The sequence below is a fragment of the Oncorhynchus keta genome, chromosome 37, assembly GCF_023373465.1.
Source record: "Oncorhynchus keta strain PuntledgeMale-10-30-2019 chromosome 37, Oket_V2, whole genome shotgun sequence".
NCBI classification, from domain to species: Eukaryota; Metazoa; Chordata; class Actinopteri; order Salmoniformes; family Salmonidae; genus Oncorhynchus; species Oncorhynchus keta.
The window spans coordinates 17,927,256-17,949,008 of NC_068457.1; the positions used below are offsets into that span (position 1 = coordinate 17,927,256).

General features: G+C 43.1%; 1 protein-coding gene and 4 gene segments (V, D, J or C); 2 read left to right on the forward strand and 3 right to left on the reverse strand.

Annotated features, from left to right (window-relative positions):
- Positions 1-1,207: 1,207 nt before the first annotated feature.
- LOC118377643 (receptor expression-enhancing protein 6-like) lies at positions 1,208-6,044 on the reverse strand. The gene is made up of 6 exons (XM_035764588.2): positions 5,862-6,044; positions 5,611-5,769; positions 2,937-3,030; positions 2,666-2,804; positions 2,419-2,587; positions 1,208-2,073 (listed from the first exon to the last, which is right to left on the reverse strand). The coding sequence occupies exons 2-6, from the start codon at positions 5,726-5,728 to the stop codon at positions 2,036-2,038; spliced, it is 558 nt and encodes a 185-aa protein (XP_035620481.1). The 5' UTR covers positions 5,729-5,769; positions 5,862-6,044; the 3' UTR covers positions 1,208-2,035.
- Positions 6,045-7,994: 1,950 nt separating this feature from the next.
- Positions 7,995-10,023, reverse strand: LOC118377646 (Ig lambda-2 chain C region-like). The segment is given in 3 exon segments: positions 7,995-8,488; positions 9,222-9,300; positions 9,997-10,023. Coding segments are annotated over 3 exon segments (426 nt in total).
- Positions 9,947-11,244, forward strand: LOC127916706 (immunoglobulin kappa variable 3D-15-like). The segment is given in 2 exon segments: positions 9,947-10,315; positions 10,496-11,244. Coding segments are annotated over 2 exon segments (375 nt in total).
- Positions 11,245-11,773: 529 nt separating this feature from the next.
- Positions 11,774-13,675, reverse strand: LOC118377648 (Ig lambda-1 chain C region-like). The segment is given in 2 exon segments: positions 11,774-12,363; positions 13,166-13,675. Coding segments are annotated over 2 exon segments (483 nt in total).
- A 58-nt stretch (positions 13,676-13,733) lies between these two features.
- On the forward strand, positions 13,734-14,595 carry LOC118377645 (probable non-functional immunoglobulin kappa variable 6D-41). The segment is given in 2 exon segments: positions 13,734-13,936; positions 14,096-14,595. Coding segments are annotated over 2 exon segments (378 nt in total).
- The last annotated feature ends 7,158 nt before the right edge of the window (positions 14,596-21,753 follow it).

Sequence of the window (21,753 nt, forward strand, 5' to 3'; positions counted from 1 at the left end):
AGCATTTTGTGTCTGTATCCTTGCTTCCCTAACTTTCTGCCTCTCACCATCCCCCGCTTAGGTGGCCACCAGTCTGTGAGCCTAAGTAGGGGATGGTGAGAGAGGCAGAAAGTTAGGGAAGCAAGGATACAGACATAAAATGCAATGGTCCAGGATCCAACCACCAGTCCACACACTGACCCGCCCACCAGACCCCTCCAATCCATCCACTCCAATGTCCTACCCTGCGATCACTCCACCATTTCTCATGCCTGTCACTCCTACCCTACTGAACTCCCTGTTTTACTGCTGTCTTAACCCCATGTATTTCCCTGTAGCCTACTCTCTTGCCCCTTCATGTTGTGTCAATGTATACTCTGTATGCCTGCAGTTTGTTTCACATTATAATTTGGATTGTAAAGCGTATTAAGACATGTTTAAATGTACTTTAAATAGTGATTTGATCTGTATCTCCCCAGGACCAGCGCTGGAACTAAAGCCTGTACTACCTGTAAAGAGTGTTTGTCTCCCTCCGTCAGTGAATTAGAGTACTGCAAGGCCTACACACCACAGTCACCCAGGGAATCTCAAGACCACACACACACATGTGTGCATGGACAGCAAAGGCAGTCTCCAGAGTAAGGGAACAGCTGGGGAGAAAAGCCTCAGGGAGAGAGAGTACAGGATGAGTTAGCAGAGCATTGCATGTCTATCACCCCCAGTCTGGCCTCTACGGTTTGATTAAAGAAAGTGCATTTAGACTTGCCAGGTTCCAACATTACTACACAAAACAGAGAAAACACCACAGTCCCTGTGGCAGTGTGTATGTGTGGCCATTATCAGTCTGTCAGTTTAGTCAGACATGACACTCCCAGCATGGACACAAGAGCCATCCCATTCAGACTCCTGAGCGTTCATCAAAACGCATCCCGAATGATTTAACTTCCTGTATACCAGTAAATGTACTGTGCACAGGTCAACTCAACATCTTGGTGCAGGGCTATTCCACTCCAGCCTTGACATATGCAGTACTGCTGGTTTTCCTTTCTCCGTGGTAGTTGAATTGATAACATAGGGTGTAGGACAAAGGAGGATCAATGTGTTAGCCATCTTTCCTAAATAGTCTGAAATCAATTCATATTTCAGAATTCCTAAAGAACTGAGAAAGGCACGGTGTAACGGACTCCAGTTGAGGAAAAGCGTGAACAGAGTACAAACGGCACATTACTCAAGTTCCAGTTTGATTTATTAAAGATAATGAGAAGAGACCGTACTAAACAAACAAATATTTTCTAGTTCAGTTTACATACATAAATATTCATTTTGTTCAGGCAAGATGATGGAGTAAACATCTTTGGCACAGATCTGCAGACATTGCTACAAGAGACTGAAATAACATGGCTACTTTGTAGGAAATGACCGAGCTCAGAACAGCTCCATCCAAACATACCCCTTAGCATCTACTCCCTAGACACTTCCATTAGCCCTACTGGTACCATGTTTCCCAATCCATTAATATAGGGACATTTCTGTTCTAGCCCAGCACTAACCCACCATCTGATTTATTGAATCTGGTGTGTTAGTGCTGGGGTAGGTGAAAGGGGAATAGGCTACGGGTGGATTTGTGAAGTCAACATGGCTCCGTCGAGAGAGAGTCCGCTGATTCACAGACGTCGACACACATGGGTTTCCTGGCAGTAGGCTTCAGATTACATGAAGACATTCACATTGTTTAGAGGTCAGATGGATTGTGTAGTGGCTACCCTAAGCTTCCGGTTGCATTCCAACCAGTCTTTAAAAACAGTCATGCTGCGCAGATTATCAGATGCTACAATGCCTGGATTATCGGAATCTCATATAAGATTGATACATGCGACTTAAAAAGACAGACTAGAAAGCAGAAAATGCCTTTTCCCTTTTCTGTTTGCTGCAGGGTGGTCACCGGCAACTGATCACGTGACAGGATCCATTACCTTCATCATGGGACATTACACATGTGGTTCTGTGTGTTTAGTGTAGTCGAGGTGTCTGAGGCTTGTGGTCATACATTGGTCTGTCACTGGTTCTTGTCATTCTTGAGGGCCTGGTTGACAGCTGGAGAGAAAAACATTAGTTATTAGTTTGACTGACAGACCTGGTGACCGTGTGTGTACAGCTAGATTTACATTGCTGAGATGCGGGATAACTAAGTATTGTACTTTACATGTGAATTAGAGTTTGGAGCAGTCCGACTGCTTCAGATGCCTTTTCTGAAGCAGTCAGATTCTCACGGATCATTTTTTAGCTCAACGTGCAGTGACTTTACATTTGAACGCGCCGTGGGTGACCATTACTCGAACAGTAATTTGCCTCGGCTATGTTGGGGGGGAAAACTGAGGTGTCGGGCGCTGGGAATGTCATTTCCAGAATATAAATCTAACTTGTGTGTCTGTGCCTCACCTTCTTTAGTGACAGTGTCAGCCATGTTCTTGGCCTTATCACTCAGGTTGTTGACGACACTGTCCAGGGTAGCCTGGTGTCTGAGGAACACGGGACGGACCACACGGTAGTAGAGAATAGCAGAACCGTTCCACGTCACCGGAGCCATACACCACAGCAGGAACAAACACTGTAGGAGAGGGGGATTGAGAGAGGGAGATTCTATGATGTTTTGGCCTCCTGTTTATTGAATGTTACACACAAGTACCTTGCCAGCATAGTAGAAGGGGAACCAGGAGAGGAAGATGTCAGAGAAAGCCTCGGCAACACTGAAGAATCCGTAGACCACCCAGTAGGTCAACCACTGAGTGTCATCCTCTTTCTTCTTACTCTCTATGGCCTTGATTCTGATTGGACAACAGGACAAGTGATGAATGGAAATAAATTATTTATTTAAATTATGTTTAACCCTTCACCTGGAGCATATGATGTGAGCATCACAACACCACTTGTTAGATATGTTTTGAGGTGCTACTTACGAGAGGTACGCTGGGTAGACAAAGCCAATCAGGTTACAGAGGAGAGAGGCTCCATAGCCAAACAACAGATACAGACTGATCAGAGAGACCACACCTAGAGACAGAGAGATTCATACCAGATATCAGTCAATCTGGAAACATTTCAAAGCATCTTCATATAATGAAACATCTCTGTGTGTGTTAGAGCAGGATGTTGGATGAATAAACAGGACAAGGTGTCATGTGAAACAATTAAAACGCTGACATTGACAAATTCAACGTTGATGTACATAAGACACCTAGTGTAACCATGTGGAATATGAACCGTGGAACAGAAGTGAGATTCCACAGATACTGGTCCGCTCTAACCTAAACCAACAAACTAGCAACTACATTAACCTACAGCTGTGAACGTCACGGTCTGTCAAATGAACCCTTCAAACATTTCAGTCAACGAACGTACAATGGATTCCCATGTAAGAAAAACTAGGCTCAATCTGAGTTTTAGAGCTGGACAGAGATAAGGAGACAAGCAGCTGCTGCCTGCTATTGTAACCCTAGCAAGCAGGAAAACGGCTTTTGTTTGGTTTAGCGCCTGCTTGCATAGGGAAATCATTTAGACCTATGGCACCAGGCTTTTCCTCTGCAGGTTGTCGCATCATCAGTTATAGTACAATACACCAATCTAACCAAAAATCAATACACCTCATGATCTTTAAGACTGATGACCAGTGTCAGTTATGGGCAGAAGGCTATATATGGTCACAAAACTATGATTTGGAAAAGCAACGATGGGGCACATTGAAATTAATCTCAAATGTGTCAATGGTGTTTTGTTAAATTCCTGATTTGGAGTGCATCCAGTGTTGGTCATCCACAAACATGCTGCCACTCCCCACATATGGACCGGGACGCTACAGACTTCAAAAACCCATTCCCCATAACAGGCAAAACAGAAGAGACTGTTTGAATACCTTGCTATAAGAGTCCTTCATTGCCATGCTGCTTGAAGTAGCCAAGTCGCAGAGTAAAGCCAAGTCGCAGAGTAAAGCCAAGTCGCAGAGTAAAGCCAAGTCGCAGAGTAAAGCCAAGTCGCAGAGTAAAGCCAAGTCGCAGAGTAAAGCCAAGTCGCAGAGTAAAGCCAAGTCGCAGAGTAAAGCCAAGTCGCAGAGTAAAGCCAAGTCGCAGAGTAAAGCCAAGTCGCAGAGTAAAGCCAATTTGCAGAGTAAAGCCAAGTCGCAGAGTAAAGCCAATTTGCAGAGTAAAGCCAATTTGCAGAGTAAAGCCAATTTGCAGAGTAAAGCCAATTTGCAGAGTAAAGCCAATTTGCAGAGTAAAGCCAATTTGCAGAGTAAAGCCAATTTGCAGAGTAAAGCCAAGTCGCAGAGTAAAGCCAAGTCGCAGAGTAAAGCCAAGTCGCAGAGTAAAGCCAAGTCGCAGAGTAAAGCCAAGTCGCAGAGTAAAGAGGGTTACATAGGCAGACCTGTCAACCTTGGGAATTTCCCTGAGCCCTAGTTTGGACATGACAATAGTCCTAGGCATCATTAATATAGTGACTAGCCAGTGCCTTCCCCTACCCAACAGCTTAGGTTGCCCAGTGGACACCATGTCTGAATGGTGATGTGATCAGAGTCCCTCCACAGGCAGTGGTAGTGCAGACAGTCCCTCTCTGACGTTGATGGAAGACTAATGGGCTGGGGTTCCTTCTCCAGAAGCGCTAAACGACATAGTATAGCCTGCCGGAAACTTCTCTGAGCTCCCGGTACTGAACACACATTGGCAATAGAGAATTTCACTTCATACCTGACCAGACCAAGGCACACACACCTCTAAGGTATATTGACACACACATACTCTTTTTTGCATATTAGGTCCAATTAGTTCAGTAGTAAACAGAAAGTCCATCACTGCCCAATGTAAAATTATGTTATTGCTCGCAGGACATTTCCATTAACATCAGTACTGGCAGACCTTGTCAATAACACCTAAAAGGACAACATAACAGAACTAGCCTAGTCTCAGATCTGCCCATGCTCTTGTCAATGCCAACAATGTCAGTGAATGAGTAGGCATTACGGCACAAACAGACAGGCACAACCTCTGAAGGGAGCACAACTCAACTGAAGACAGCAGGTCACCCTAAAATCTGCCATCTCAACATAGCAGTTGGTATTTCTGTAGGAGGTAAATATACACTCCTTGGCTAGGGACCAGCTGCTAGCTAGACATTAGAAGCAGCTAAATCGACCACTAACAGTGGATTAACTGCAGTCTAGGCCTCTCTGACCTTCGCTATTTCAAATGAGTGTCGAACAATCATTTTGTTGGCAGCCTAGGCCTATATGGTCATCAAGTCACGTTAAAACAATATTTGGTCTGGTGACACCGTTCGTCTTCTGTGGTTTGTTTGTGTTAGGCCTAACTGGGCTAGTTTGCGTTACCGTTTATAAGCTACAACGGTTGCTGGTAGGTTGGTTGGTTGGTTAGTTAGTTAGTTGTTTTGATGACATGTCACATTAACTGTCATATGTGTTGGTTGACCTTGCCAAACCAGCCAACGTTGCAAAACGAGAGTGTCAACTAGCGGCTAGACCAGCGGGTGAAGTTACAATGTTTCAACATTGACAGAGCAGTATTATAAATCAAGCAACTGGCAAAGTCGTACATTGCAAGTGGATTTAATATAAACTATTACCTGAAGCGATATATTTCTTCTGTATCCCAGTTTTCTCCTCCACCGTTGCTAGGAGATCTGTTACGAAGTTATTTTTATTCAACAAAGCCTCATAGCGGTTATGAAGTTGGGCAAACATTGTTGTGGTGGCGCCGTGTTGTTGATGTTTGGATGCGTAGCCTACACAAACACAAATCCAACCAAAATGTCACGGTCAATTTTTAACAAGCGAAAAACGTTCAAACTTTAAACATATGAAATCATTTACACACCGAATTATTAGTGCGTGCCTACAAGCTGTTGGGAATATGGGTCCAGGCGAAGCAAACGAGCGAGAGGGACGAGTTTAATTAAGGTACAACCAATCAGAAAACGACTTTGTTGCCAACTAGTTGAAGCAACAGGTGATGAAATTCCATTTTTATTGCCGGCAGTAAAGTCCAGTTAACCATTATGCTCCTATTATCTGGTGAGTGGTGACTTTTATACTTCTCTGTTATTGCTAGGGTCATGTATTTTGGACTATGTCATGTGACCTAGATTTGAACATTTATTTGAAGCTTTTTCCAAAAATGAGAATTAGACCAAAAATGAAATAAATTGTTTGAGGATGGTGCTGGACCATCTGGCATAAAAAGAAAAGGGGACAGTTTGATGAAAAAAGCTTTAAACAAAGGTTAAAATCCAGGTCATGTGACATGAGTGTCCAAAACACAGGGCCCTAGTCATTGCACATCTATCTAGTTATTTATGTCAAAAAAGCTATAAAATAGCTTACAGGACCAGTCTGGATTCTACAAACAGCTGACCCTTCCACTGTTTGACAAATAACTGTATTCTCTGTCTGAACTGAACTTCAGCATGACGCCATTTTAGCACAAGAGGGCACCATCAACCTGCAAATATGAGAGTCATCACTGTACAGTAGTTAGTAAGGCTCCTGATAGGCTAGGCATCACCTGTAGGCCTACTCATTTGTGCAGTCTTTTGGATCCTGGCTATTAACATTTGAGTGATGGTATATCAGCGGGAGGTTCATCCTAAAATCAAATAACATTTGGGCTCAGCTTGACATAACACTTTGGATGTAATATAATGTCTGACATATGATTCTATTTGGTGGTGAACCTACCCTTTAATACATGATTTAGTTATCCTCCTATAATTGACCCCTAGAATGGAATGACTCATAGCTAACAGCAAAATAACAGATATAAAAGTTCTCTCTGTCTCCTCTCTCTCTTTCACACCCAGCAGGTGTGTTTGCCCATAGTGGTGTTTTGCATAGCTGTTGAGCCTCACTGTTCCTGACACTAAGACTGCAGTGTTATCATCGTTGTGTCCAGTCAGTCTTCTTAGAGCCACAGATGAGGAAGATGCTGATCATGCTGTCGTTCCTCCTGACTCAGGGTGAGGAACTCTCAGCATCTCATTGTGGTCTACTGGTGTTAATGGTCACATGGAACACGATTCCAATGCCTTTTTTTGGATTATTGTGACGACTCAAAGCAAATTATTCACTGTTTCCAGTTCAGAGTCATCTGCACAACGTGTCCTGAGTCAAGCTGATGAATTGAAGTCAGTTCGTCTGGGAGACAGCGTGTCTATCAAAGCTGTTGCAAGTTCAACCGGTATTGATGATGACATGAGTTGGTACCTGCTGAAACCTGGACAGGCTCCTAAACTCCTCATCTATAAAGTAAAAACCCTTCAGTCTGGAACACCATCTAGATTCAGTGGCAGTAGATAAGGTACTGAGTACACTCTTACAATCACTGGTTTCCAAGCTGAAGATGTAGGAGATTACTATGGTATGGGTTATTATGGTGGACCAGAGTACTTCACACAGTGATTTAGAGTCATACAAAAACCTCCCCCAGTCAGACTGCACAGAGACTGTACTGCTGCAGCTGGGAACTACTGCAGGTGTTGAGGAACAACAGACTATGATATGAAACACTGGTTCACTGAACACACAACTCAGGTCCTGGTTATATGACATCACCAAGCATAAATAACCACTACTTTACCACCATACAGAACATCTGGATACAACTCTCACATTAATCTCAAATTCACCTAATAGTTTAGTCATGATCAAAACGAACAACTATATCCCATAACCTCCTCCCATGTCTATAATGGTCAGATGATGTGGTTCAGCTCCTGTCCCCAGATATTCAGTGTCCCAAGGGGATCTATTCACTACCCCCACCCCCTACCCACCCACCCTCCCTCACCCCCTACCCACCCTCCCTCACCCCCTACCCACCCTCCCTCACCCCCTATCAAATTTCTAATGTTCATGTTTTACAGAGCAGTTTTGTCTTTGTTTAACCACAAGTCCACAGATATTCACTTCTATTTCTTTACATAATACAAATCAGGGACACCTTGTTTGACATTAATACAACGTTTTTTATTTTGTTAACATTTCCAATCTGAAAGCAGAAGCAATAAAACACAGGTACAGATTTAAAGATGCAGAATCCCAGATTGATGAACAGAGATGTAGCTCTAGATAGATATTTAGAATGATAGAATGACAGATAGGTAGATGTTCTCTGTGTACAGGGTGTCTACTGGGAGCAGTGGTGTGGCTCCAGTGTGTGAGTGACGGGGGTCTGGTCCTTTAGGGTGGCCTCACAGGTGACTGATACAGCCTTCCTCCACTGGTCAGTGGGGAGGGTGAGGCTGCTGCTCCAGCTGTAGTGACCGTCCTTCTCCAGGACCTCCAGACTCTGGCTGCCCTGCAAGGCCCCCCCGGCCCCCAGCTTCCAACCCAGCTCCCAGCCCCCCGGGAAGCCCCTGTTGGCCAGACACACTAGAGCCACATTCCCCTGGTCCTGCTCCTCACTGGAGGGAAGTAGGACAGTCAGGGAGGGAGGTACCACACCCACTAGGAGAGAGAAGATGAGGGGGGGTAGGAGAGATGACATATAAGGGTTAAACTGGACAAGAACCTTGAAGAACTTTCAGCAACTTTAATATGAAGAAACAAATATGAGATTTGTATTGTATAAAATAGTCTGTGAAAAAGGCAAGTTATATATATTACACACTCTTTTACTTCCCTTTTACTTCCCTCCCGGGTGGCAGCGTAGCCTAGTGGTTAGAGCGTTGGACTAGTAACCGGAAGCTTGCAAGTTCAAACCCCTGAGCTGACAAAGTACAAATGTGTCGTTCTGCCCCTGAACAGGCAGTTTAACCCACTGTTCCTAGGCCGTCATTGAAAATAAGAATTTGTTCTTAATTGACTTGCCTGGTTAAGATATATATATAATTAATGAAGCAACACCACACACTACAGTCAGTGATGCATTAAGGTACAGTTCATAAATGAAACTGACTTGCTTACAAAATGAAATATTTAACAATGCTGCTGAACTGTTTTTGTGTATTTAAAGACATCGAACACATCCAGCTATTATTTTTTGGCATATTAGGTTGTTGTCCTTGAATGATCATTAGGGTATGTGGAAACACACTCGGAATCAAATAAATTAAACAAATCAAATAAATTAAACATTAAAAACTACAACTTTTTCTGAATAATTACTTTTTATTTACTTTACCAGTATATAAATGTTCAATTGAATTTATTATAAAAAGGATGAATCTCTTGTACTTACAGTCAACGATGAGTTTGGTGCCTCCACCGAAAGTGTACCACAGTGACACAGACTCATTGAACAGCCGTACAAAAACCTCCTGCACTTTACACACACCAGTAACTCTCTACACAACACACATTCAACCCTACCACTGATTGTCTGTCAAAAACAGCATGTGTAGGTCATAACTTTTCAAATGAATTTGATATTTTACATGATTACTTTTTGCTGAATTCCCCCCTGACTATAAAATATAAATGTTGGAGATATGTAATATCTCTGACAAACTCACTAAGTATTAATTTAAGTTTGATATTTTATATTATTACTTTTTGCTGAATTCCCCCCTGACTATAAAATATAAATGTTGGAGATATGTAATATCTCTGACAAACTCACTAAGTATTAATTTAAGTTTGATATTTTACATGATTACTTTTTGCTGAATTCCCCCCTGACTATAAAATATAAATGTTGGAGATGTGTAATATCTCTGACAAACTCACTAAGAATTAATTTAAGTTTGATATTTTACATGATTACTTTTTGCTGAATTCCCCCCTGACTATAAAATATAAATGTTGGAGATGTGTAATATCTCTGACAAACTCACTAAGAATTAATTTAAGTTTGATATTTTACATGATTACTTTTTGCTGAATTCCCCCCTGACTATACAATATAAATGTTGGAGATATGTAATATCTCTGACAAACTCACTAAGTATAAGAAGCAGCCATGTAGAATAGAAATACACCAGTATTTAATGAAAGTCAATTCCAGGCCTTCACACAGATTCAGGTAAGCTATTTCCTTCCATGTTTAATATTGTTATTGTGTTGCAGTAACAGTTTCATCATCTGTCCTGAGGTAGGGTGTTTCCATAGAGGAGGTGCTTTGCATCGGCAGCTCATGCTTCAGTGCTCTGGGAGTGTTTATAGCCCTGTGAGTTTCAGACTGCAGGACTGAGATCTGTCTTGATACTTTAGGACTTCAGTGTTATCATTGTTGTGTTCAGTCTGTTGTCTTCTCAGAGCCACAGATGATGGTGAAGATGATGAAGATGATATCACTGATTCCACTGCTGACCACACTGGGGTTCCTGACTCAGGGTGAGAAAGTCTGCTCTCTGACCTTTCTGAACTGCCGTCTTCAGAGAGCATCAGTTAAGAACCAGTGAAGTTTTGAGAGCAGGAGTTTGAGAAGCCTCTATGATACTGCTTGTACACGGTGAGAGATTACAGTTATTTTATATGGATTCTGTTGACTTGTTCCCCACCTCTCATTTCTAGAATCGTCAGCTGGAGTTGTGACTCAGTCTCCTGCTGTCAAATCTGTTAGTTTGGGAGAGACTGTATATCTGAGCTGCACAGCCAGTGAGGGGGTGGATGATGACCTGAGCTGGTACCTGCAGAAACCAGGACAGTCCCCTCAACTCCTCTTCTATAAAATAAGTCGACGTCAGTCTGAAACTCCTGGTCATTTCAGTAGCAGTGGATCTCAACCAGATTTTACTCTGACCATCAGTGTAGTCCAGGCTGAGGATGTAGGAGATTACTACTGCATGGGTGTGTACACTGATGGGAGCACACAGTGATTTAGAGTCGTACAAAAACCTCCCTCAGTCAGACTGCACAGAGACTGTACTGCTGCAGCTGGGACCTTAAACAGGTGCTGAGGAACAACAGACTATGACATGTAACACTGAACACAGACTTAAGAGCCTCACACAGCACTGTTATTCTGGTTACTCATGACAGGATCATAGTTCACCCAACCACCTCCTCTACACAACCACAACCTTTACTTCACCTCTGGAATGTTCAGATATAAATTAATTGCGTAGAACAGACATCATTATATCTGTCAAGTGAAACAGGAAATGTTCCCTCTATTCATTACATGTATTTCTTTAATCTTCTAAATGTTTCACCTCACTGAATGCAGGCTTGATTTGCATGGTCAGGGTGGGATGGTTTTGCTTCTCCCAGAATAGAGAAGTCCCCAGGGGGTGAGAGAGAGAGAGAGAGAGAGAGAGAGGGAGAGGAGAGAGAGAGAGAGGAGAGAGAGAGGAGAGAGATAGAGATATAGAGAGAGAGATATAGAGATAGAGAGGGAGAGATATAGAGAGGGAGAGATAGAGATAGAGATAGAGATAGAGATAGAGATAGAGATAGAGATAGAGATAGAGATAGAGATAGAGATAGAGATAGAGATAGAGATAGAGATAGAGATAGAGATAGAGATAGAGATAGAGATAGAGATAGAGATAGAGATAGAGATAGAGATAGAGATAGAGATAGAGATAGAGATAGAGATAGAGATAGAGATAGAGATAGAGATAGAGATAGAGATAGAGATAGAGAGATAGAGAGAGAGAGAGAGAGAGAGAGAGAGAGAGAGAGAGAGAGAGAGAGAGAAAAAGCATAACACAATCATGACAGGACAGATGTCACACTGTAGTTTACTCACATTAGGAAGAGAAATATAAATCTGACAAAGCATTAGATCTAGCTGTAGATCCATTTCCATTTGTTGTCACAGTAAATAAATTAGTCAACTAATCCATCATGTTATTTTCCAAATTCAACTTTATTAGAACTGAGGCAGACAGCAACATCACAGTAACAGTCTGAGTACAGAACACATTGAAGTCTCCTGTAATCTATACAATACACATTACTACCCAGGATGTGGTCTCCTCAGCAGTACTAGAGTTTACTCAGTACACTACTCTAACACACTACTACTGCTCCAACCAGTCCCCAGACCAGACCAGAGCCTCATCTACTCCTGCTTCCCCAGACAGAGCTCCTGTTGTGGGCCTCCTCCAGTAGGCCCTAGACCAGACACTGGCTCCTACGAAGGGGGGAGGCCTGGGTGTGTTGGAAGTGGGAGACCCTGCAGGTGTAGAGCTCTCCCTGCTCCCAGCCTGCCTTGCTCAGGGTCAGGATGCTGCTGCGTCTGTAAAGACCTTCCTTCTCTTCTTCTGGACTGGTCACGAGCCCCTGGCTCACCTCCAGCCCGTCCACCTCCCAGCTCACCAGCGCCCCCTGAGGGGAGTAGTCAGTCAGTAGGCAGGCCAGTGAGGCAGAGCCCCCAGAGAGCTGCTCAGAGGAGGGGGGGAGCAGAGACACTGTGGGACTGACAGTAGGACCAGCTGGAGAGAAGAGAACGTTTTAATGTTACATTCCAGAGGAGAGAGAAATAGAGTGTTCTATAAAATACACAACTTATTAAGGTTCACCGAGAACACAACACCTCACAACTCAACAACAATTACATCAATGTACAATAAAGTACATCACTGTTGCTGAGTTTTTATTTATCCATGTATTTTCATGTATATTTGCTGTACTAGGGACAAAGACCCCATTCATTAAGGATCTTATCGCTCAATAACACTGCTAGAAGCAGATATTAAGTAACTTTATACTCTGCTATGTGTTGTGGTGCACCTTCCATGTCCCTTACTTCAATAAGGGGTTTAAAAGGTCAGTCTGCTGTTCAAACAACAACAAAGCGGCCACCCCGCCATTGTTTTTGGTAAACAGCTGAGGGATGGGGCTGGAGAAATTGAACCTCTCTCAAGTTCATGACAGAACTACGGATGTAAGGAAATGTATGTAGCAATCACAGATTGCCCATTTAAAGTCAGTCCACTTCACAATAATATCAGACAATGAAAGGGATCAGAACTGTTCTGTTATACTAATAACATTCTCTGTGTAATTCTGATTAGCTCTTTGAATAAAACACCTGTTTCTTTTGTATAACTTGTTCAAAGACAGGCTGCTTGGCTGCACAACTGAAAGTCTCCCTCAGACGGTAGCTAACATTCTGCCTTCTAAACCCTGAATTCTGAAATAAATACTAGTATTGGGGTTTCCTTTACAGCGTTTGAGTCTTAACATGTCTGGTATATATTCTGTAGTGTTTTGTCGTAAAGGAGAAACACTTACTTCTCAGCAGCAGTTCGGTCCCTCCACCGAACGTGAACCACAGTGATACAGTCCAGTTAAGACGCCGTACAAAAACCTCCTTCACACAAGAGTGAGCACACACTGCATTAACAGAACCACTCATACAGCTCCACACAGCTTTGTACAACTTTACTATACTCATAAAGCATTCCACATCTTCACATAAAACTACAGTATTTGACACTCTTAATATAGGAAATATTGTAGCAAGTAATACTCATGTTTTATCATTCACATTTACATGACATTTAATTCATTTAGCAGACATTCTTATCCAGAGCATCTTAAGATAGCTTGGTGAGACAACCACAATAATTAAGCACATTATGTACCTATACAGCATACTATGATTAATGAAGTCTCTGATTTGAGCTCCTTAATGTCTCCAACCAGATGTTTTGAACTCCAATGATGTAATATGTTATCAGAATGCATATGGGCAGAGTGAAACATTGTCATTTACGACAAATATCAATATTGACAATTGTGCATTTTACTGTCAACAACAGAAATATAAAGCAATTCATATGATTATTATTTGCAGTTTATTATTCTGTCCTGAGGTAGGGTGTTTCCATAGAGGAGGTGCTTTGCATCGGCAGCTCATGCTTCAGTGCTCTGGGAGTGTTTATAGCCCTGTGAGTTTCAGACTGCAGGACTGAGATCTGTCCATCAACAGAACAGAAACCACGACAACCATGACTCTGATCACCATCTTTATCTGGACCCTGGTCTGCTGCTGCCTCAAAGGTCTGTTGTTTTATAAGTCTTGCAATGGAACAATACATGTTGAGTACCTTGTATAATCATTGAAATGGATCTCAATTAATAAATGTCCCTGCATGAAATATTATGAAATATAAATGATCTGTTATTAATACTCTATTCATTTATATTTTTCCTCTGCAGGATCCAGAGGTCAGGTGACTGTGTCTCAGCCTCCTGTAGTGACATTTTCTCCAGGAGACCCTGTTACTCTGACCTGTACAACCAACCCTAAAGTGTACAGATGGGATGATGGAGATGAAGCTGTGTTCTGGTATCAACAGAGACCTGGAGAAGCTCCCAAACTCCTAATAAAATATGCAAAGAAACGATTAGATGGGATTCCTGCTAGATTCAGTGGCAGTGGGTCTGAGAGGGACTTCACTCTGACCATCAGTGGAGTCCAGGCTGAAGATGCTGCAGTTTACTACTGTCAGAGTTACCACAGTGGAGGTGTGTTCACACAGTGATTTAGAGACGTACAAAAACCTCCTGTACAAAATGACACACATCACTGGTCCACTGAACACAGAACTAAAGGTCTTGTTATATGACATCACCAAGTATAAACACTTTACTAACTCACAGAAATAATGGTTACAAACTAGTACCATAACTCTTCCAACCTCCAATGTCTACAAATGTCCTCAGGAAGATACAGGTGAAATAGTCCCATAGACTATAGAAAAAGTTGGTATGCCACAGTGATTGGTTGGTCAACCAGACACACACAGCTGGCTAACACATCTGTGCAGCAGTATTGAGTGTGTAAGTGCATGACTGTGTGTGACAGAGAGAGAGCCCTGTGAAACAGAAACATAGATTTGCATGGCCCCTCTCCCAGAATAGAGCAGTACACTCCCCAGATGTTCCCCCATCCTTAACACCCCACCAGCGCTAGACCAGAGGAGGTCAAAGATCAAAGTCAGAGGTTAGACGTCAGCCACAGGTCATTTTATAGGTCACTGCACAAGTCTTGTGTGGTGTACACAGGAAGAGGTTGGACACCGGACGTCAGAGGTCAGTTCCCCAGGGAAGAGAGTCATTCCAACCCCAACATGCCACCAGGCTGCCTGTCACTTTGTTCTAGTCAGCTTTTAGTTAGAGACTAGATGATGAGAGCACCGTTTACTAAGGTCACATTTTACATCCCTAGTGCCCACTAGAATGGCATGAGGAAGTATTAGATAACTAGTGATCTACATCTGAAGATTCATAATGAATTCATCAGGAATCAGCACTGAGACAGATTCATCATGAATTCATCAGGAATCAGCACTGAGACAGATTCAACATGAATTCATCAGGAATCAGCACTGAGACAGATTCAACATTAATTCATCAGGAATCAGCACTGAGACAGATTCATCATGAATTCATCAGGAATCAGCACTGAGACAGATTCATCATGAATTCAACAGGAATCAGCACTGAGACAGATTCATCAGGAATCAGTACTGAGACAGATTCATCATGAATTCAACAGGAATCACCACTGAGACAGATTCATCAGGAATCAGCACTGAGACAGATTCATCAGGAATCAGCACTGAGCCAGTTTCATCATGAATTCATCAGGAATCAGCACTGAGACAGATTCATCATGAATTAATCAGGAATCAGCACTGAGCCAGTTTCATCATGAATTCACCAGGAATCAGCACTGAGCCAGATTCATCATGAATTCATCATGAATCAGTACTGAGACAGATTCATCATGAATTCATCATGAATCAGCACTGAACCAGTTTCATCATGAATTCATCATGAATCAGCACTGAACCAGTTTCATCATGAATTCATCATGAATCAGCACTGAGACAGATTCATCATGAATTCATCATGAATCAGCACTGAGACAGATTCATGATTAATTCATCAGGAATCAGCACTGAGACAGATTCAACATGAATTCATCAGGAATCAGCACTGAGACAGATTCAACATTAATTCATCAGGAATCAGCACTGAGACAGATTCAACATGAATTCATCAGGAATCAGCACTGAGACAGATTCAACATGAATTCATCAGGAATCAGCACTGAGACAGATTCAACATTAATTCATCAGGAATCAGCACTGAGCCAGATGGAAGTCCTTCATCCCAGTCTAGAATACCTCCAGGGTCACTGACAGGTCAGCCAGTGGCAAATGTCAACCGTTCCAAAGTCACATGCTCAGACACACACAACCTCCTAATGCCTCCACCAGTACCTGTCCTGTACCACACTGGGGCATCTCCCAGACCCAATCCTGAGTAAACGAGACATCAGACAGAGGACACCATTCATCTCCATGTGATATGTCTAACCTAGCAAGGTCATAGGTCAGATATGAAAGGTTGCACATTGCCTCTATGCTAGTAAGCATTACAGACCATGACCATTCCTTACATCAGTGGAGGGTTTGAACAGGCTCCTGCAGTGGAGAGGACAAGGAGTTACTGATAATCCTCTTTTCTAGGAATCAAGGAAGAGGTCACAATGAATCTCCTGGAGAGAGAGAGAGATATTAACTGTAGATGTAGATACAGGAGCTCCCCGGGCAGCCTAATGGATTAAAAGCTGCCATATCTGATGTGTTAACTCACCTGGTGTCCTTCATGTCAAGGCTGCCGCTTGCAGGAAGTGCCTCAGTCAGAGATAAAGTTATATCCTGTTTGCGCTGGTTTCTGACTGACACAGTACTGGAGGTAAGCAACACTCACCTCTTGGATCGCGCCACGCCCACAAATGACTCTTAGTTATTTTCTCTTCACCTTTATATTCTGCTTCCAAAGACAAACAGAATACCTGTCTGGAACAACGCTACGAAAATGGAACCTTTAAAAATCATTTAACTTAGCATCTGCTAAATGTAGAAATACTCAGTCTGCTCAACCTCAGCCTTCTCAGCTTCACATTTCACATGATCTCATGCCATGTTTAATCTTTCCACTGCCAGTGGTTCTCCTAATCTTTTTACTGATGGTGTGTGTCAAAGAGGTCAGTGTGTTCATGCAAGTGTGTGTGTGTGTGTGTGTGTGTGTGTGTGTGTGTGTGTGTGTGTGTGTGTGTGTGTGTGTGTGTGTGTGTGTGTGTGTGTGTGTGTGTGTGTGTGTGTGTGTGTGTGTGTGTCCTAGTGGTCATCCTTCCTACTGTCCATTGTCCAGCGCAAGGATTAGCTGATTGAATTAGAGTTAGTGGCCATTGTCTGATTAACAGGTCACATGGAATAAACATGGCATGTCTTTACACGCAGACAGGACACACAGATAGAACACGGCATGTCTCTACACGCAGGCAGGACACACAGAACATGGCATGTCTCTACACACAGATAGAACATGGCATGTCTCTACACACAGATAGAACATGGCATGTCTACACACAGATAGAACATGGCATGTCTACACACAGATAGAACATGGCATGTCTCTACACACAGATAGAACATGGCATGTCTACACACAGATAGAACATGGCATGTCTCTACACACAGATAGAACATGGCATGTCTCTACACACAGATAGAACATGGCATGTCTCTACACACAGATAAAACATGGCATGTCTACACACAGATAGAACATGGCATGTCTCTACACACAGATAGAACATGGCATGTCTACACACAGATAGAACATGGCATGTCTCTACACACAGATAGAACATGGCATGTCTACACACAGATAGAACATGGCATGTCTCTACACACAGATAGAACATGGCATGTCTCTACACACAGATAGAACATGGCATGTCTCTACACACAGATAAAACATGGCATGTCTCTACACGCAGACAGGACACACAGATAAAACATGGCATGTCTCTACACGCAGACAGGACACACAGATAAAACATGGCATGTCTCTACACACAGATAAAACATGGCATGTCTCTACACACAGATAAAACATGGCATGTCTCTACACGCAGATAAAACATGGCATGTCTCTACACGCAGACAGGACACACAGATAGGACATGGCATGTCTCTACACACAGGCAGGACACACAGATAGGACAATGGCATGTCTCTACATACAGGCAGGACACACAGATAAAACATGGCATGTCTCTACACGCAGACAGGACACACAGATAGGACATGGCATGTCTCTACACACAGGCAGGACACACAGATAGGACAATGGCATGTCTCTACATACAGGCAGGACACACAGATAGAACATGGCATGTCTCTACACACAGGCAGGACACACAGATAGAACATGGCATGTCTCTACATACAGGCAGGACACACAGATAGGACATGGCATGTCTCTACATACAGGCAGGACACACAGATAGGACATGGCATGTCTCTACACACAGGCAGGACACACAGATAGGACATGGCATGTCTCTACACACAGACAGGACACACAGATAGGACATGGCATGTCTCTACACACAGGCAGGACACACAGATAGGACATGGCATGTCTCTACACACAGGCAGGACACACAGATAGGACATGGCATGTCTCTACACACAGGCAGGACACACAGATAGGACATGGCATGTCTCTACACGCAGACAGGACACACAGATAGGACATGGCATGTCTCTACACACAGGCAGGACACACAGATAGAACAATGGCATGTCTCTACATACAGGCAGGACACACAGATAGAACATGGCATGTCTCTACATACAGATAGAACATGGCATGTCTCTACATACAGATAGAACATGGCATGTCTCTACACACAGATAGAACATGGCATGTCTCTACACACAGATAGAACATGGCATGTCTCTACATACACATAGAACATGGCATGTCTCTACACGCATGGCATAAAAAAGGGAAAACACATGCTATAGACAAACATGAGAGAACCAGGACATGGGACAGACATGAGAGAACCAGGACATGGGACAGACATGAGAGAGCCAGGACATGGGACAGACATGAGAGAGCCAGGACATGGGACAGACATGAGAGAGCCAGGACATGGGACAGACATGAGAGAGCCAGGACATGGGACAGACATGAGAGAGCCAGGACATGGGACAAACATGAGATTGCCAAGACATGGGACAGACATGATATTAAAAGTCAGGCAGCTACATTATGGGACACTCAGATCAGGCTTCATTACCTAAAGCATTTTTTATTGTCATGTGACCCTCCAGATGAGGAAAACTATGTCTCTGACCAAAGCCCATTCTAAAGCTCTCACCCAGGATAATGTCCTGGTTCTAAACCAACGTCTATAAAGGAAACACTATGCAGTCATCAAGGTCCTTGGAGAATGTGTGTTAACAGATCCGTAGGAACTTTTACAGCTGCACCATCGAGAGCATCCTGACTGGTTGTATCACCGTCTGGTATGGCAACTGCACCGCCCTCGACCGGAATGCCCTACAGGGGGTGATGCAGACAGCCCAGCGCATCACTGGGGGTGAGCTACCAGCCATCCAGGACGTACATGCCAGGCCGTGTCTGGAAAAGGCCTGAAAAATTGCCAAAGACTCCAGCCACCCGAGACATGGACCGACAGACTTCTAAACAACTTCTATCCCCTGGCCATAAATGTCTAACTACTACTGCTCCCCCTCACACCTACGCTGCTGCTCAAATGATTATTGATTTCCATTACCATTAGTATCTATCTATTTATCCTGCAACTGGTCACCATTACTCCTGTTTACATGTATATATTACCATTAGTATCTATTTATCCTGCAACTGGTCACCATTACTCCTGTTTACATGTATATATTACCATTAGTATCTATTTATCCTGCTACTGGTCATTATTACTCCTGTTTACATGTATATATTACAACTAGTATACTACAATAATTATTTATATATTCCTGCTCACTTTTCAGCCCTTTTTACATGTATATCCTTCTATCACACCAATACTGACACACACACACACACACACACACACACACACACACACACACACACACACACACACACACACACACACACACACACACACACACACACACACACACACACACACACACACACACACACACACAACTGTTTACTGCTAGCAGCCAGCAGGCAATCTCTATAAGTCCTGACATTAGAACTGCTGGGAGAAGCACCTGTGGGCCCTGAATAGACCAACGAGGATAAATAATCACTAAGCTTTGGCAACAACACACAACAAAGGAACATCCTTCACCAATGGTAGGGGGGGAAGGGGGGAACGATTAAAAAGTGTTAGTCGGTTGTTTTTTCCAGTATAGGTTTCAAGATTCCTGAGAGATCCAACTGAGGAGCCCAATAAGGATCAGTGTTTTGTTGCTTTTTTTGATTGGCTGCCTTGATTTAGCTTCCAAAGTGTTGCAATGTTGTGTTTGATTGTTTTAGCTCTACTTTAATCCTTCACAAACCATTCATAAGGCCTACAGTGCATTTGGAAAATATTTCATTTTGTTAGGTTACGGCCTTATCCTAAAATGTATTAAATCATTTTTTCCCTCATCAATCTAGACACAATACCTCATAATGACAAAGTAGAAACAGCTGTTTAGAAATGTTTGCAAATATATAGAAATAAAAAAACTGAAATATAACATTTACATAAGTATTCATACCTTTTACGCAGTATATTGTTGAAGCCCCTTTGGCAGCGATTGCAACGTCAAGTCTTATTGGGTATGACGCTACAAGCTTGGCACACCTGTATTTGGGGAGTTTCCCCCAGTCTTCTCTGCAGATCCTCTCAAGTTTTGTCAGGTTGGATGGGGAGCGTTGCTGCACAGCTATTTTCAGGTCTCTCCAGAGATGTTCGGTCGGATTCAAGTCCAGGCTCTGGTTGGGCCACTCAAGGACATTCAGAGAATTGTCATGAAGCCACTCTTGCGTTGTCTTGGCTGTGTGCTTAGGGTCGTTGTCCTGTTGGAAGGTAAAAACATTCACCCCAGGTCCTGAGAGATCTGGATCAGGTTTTCATCAAGGATCTATCTATACTTTGCTCCATTCATCTTTCCCTTGATCCTGACTAGTCTCCCAGTCCCTGCCGCTGAAAAACATCCCCACAGCATGATGCTGCCACCACCATGCTTCACCATAGGGATGGTGCCAGGTTTCCTTCAGAAGTGATGCTTGGCATTCAGGCCAAAGAGTTCAATACTGGTTTCATCAGACCAGAGAATCTTGTTTCTCATGGTCTGAGAGTCCTTTGGGTGCCTTTTGGCAAACTCCAAGTGGTCTGTCATGTGCCTTTTACTGAGGAGTGGTTTCAGACTGGCCATTTTACCATAAAGGCCTGATTTGCGAAGTGCTGCAGGGATGGTTGTCCTTCTGGAAGGTTCTCCCATCTCCACAGAGGAACTCTGGAGCTCTGTCAGAGTGACCATCGGGTTCTTTAGTCACCTCCCTGACCAAGGCCCTTCTCCCCTGATTGCTCAATTTGGCCCGGGCGGCCAGCTCTAGGATAGAGTCTTGGTGGTTCCAAACTTCTTCCATTTAAGAATTATGGAGGCCACTGTGTGTTTGGGGACCTTCAATGTTGCAGAAATGTTTTGGTACCCTTCCCCAAATCTGTGCCTCGACACAATCCTCTTGAAGCTCTACGGACAATTCCTTCGACCTCATGGCTTAGTTTTTGCTCTGACATGCACTGTCAACTGTGGGACTTTATATAGACAGGTGTGTGCATTTCCAAATCATGTCCAATCAATTGAATTTACCACAGGTGGACTCCAATCAAGTTGTAGAAACATCTCAAGAATGATCAATGGAAACAGGATGCACCTGACCTCAATTTAGTCTCATAGCAAAGGGTCTGAATACTCATGTTATTTAAAAAAAAAAAATGTTTTATACATTTGCAC

Bases quoted from the DNA above. Each gene is read 5' to 3' on its own strand.
- LOC118377643 (XM_035764588.2), bottom strand. From the start codon at position 5,728: ATGTTTGCCCAACTTCATAACCGCTATGAGGCTTTGTTGAATAAAAAT. The intron at 3,031-5,610 runs GTAATAGTTTAT...CTCTGTCTCTAG, and splicing joins GAAGAAATATATCGCTTCAG to GTGTGGTCTCTCTGATCAGT. The intron at 2,074-2,418 runs GTGAGGCACAGA...TTTTCTCTCCAG, and splicing joins TGACACTGTCACTAAAGAAG to CTGTCAACCAGGCCCTCAAG.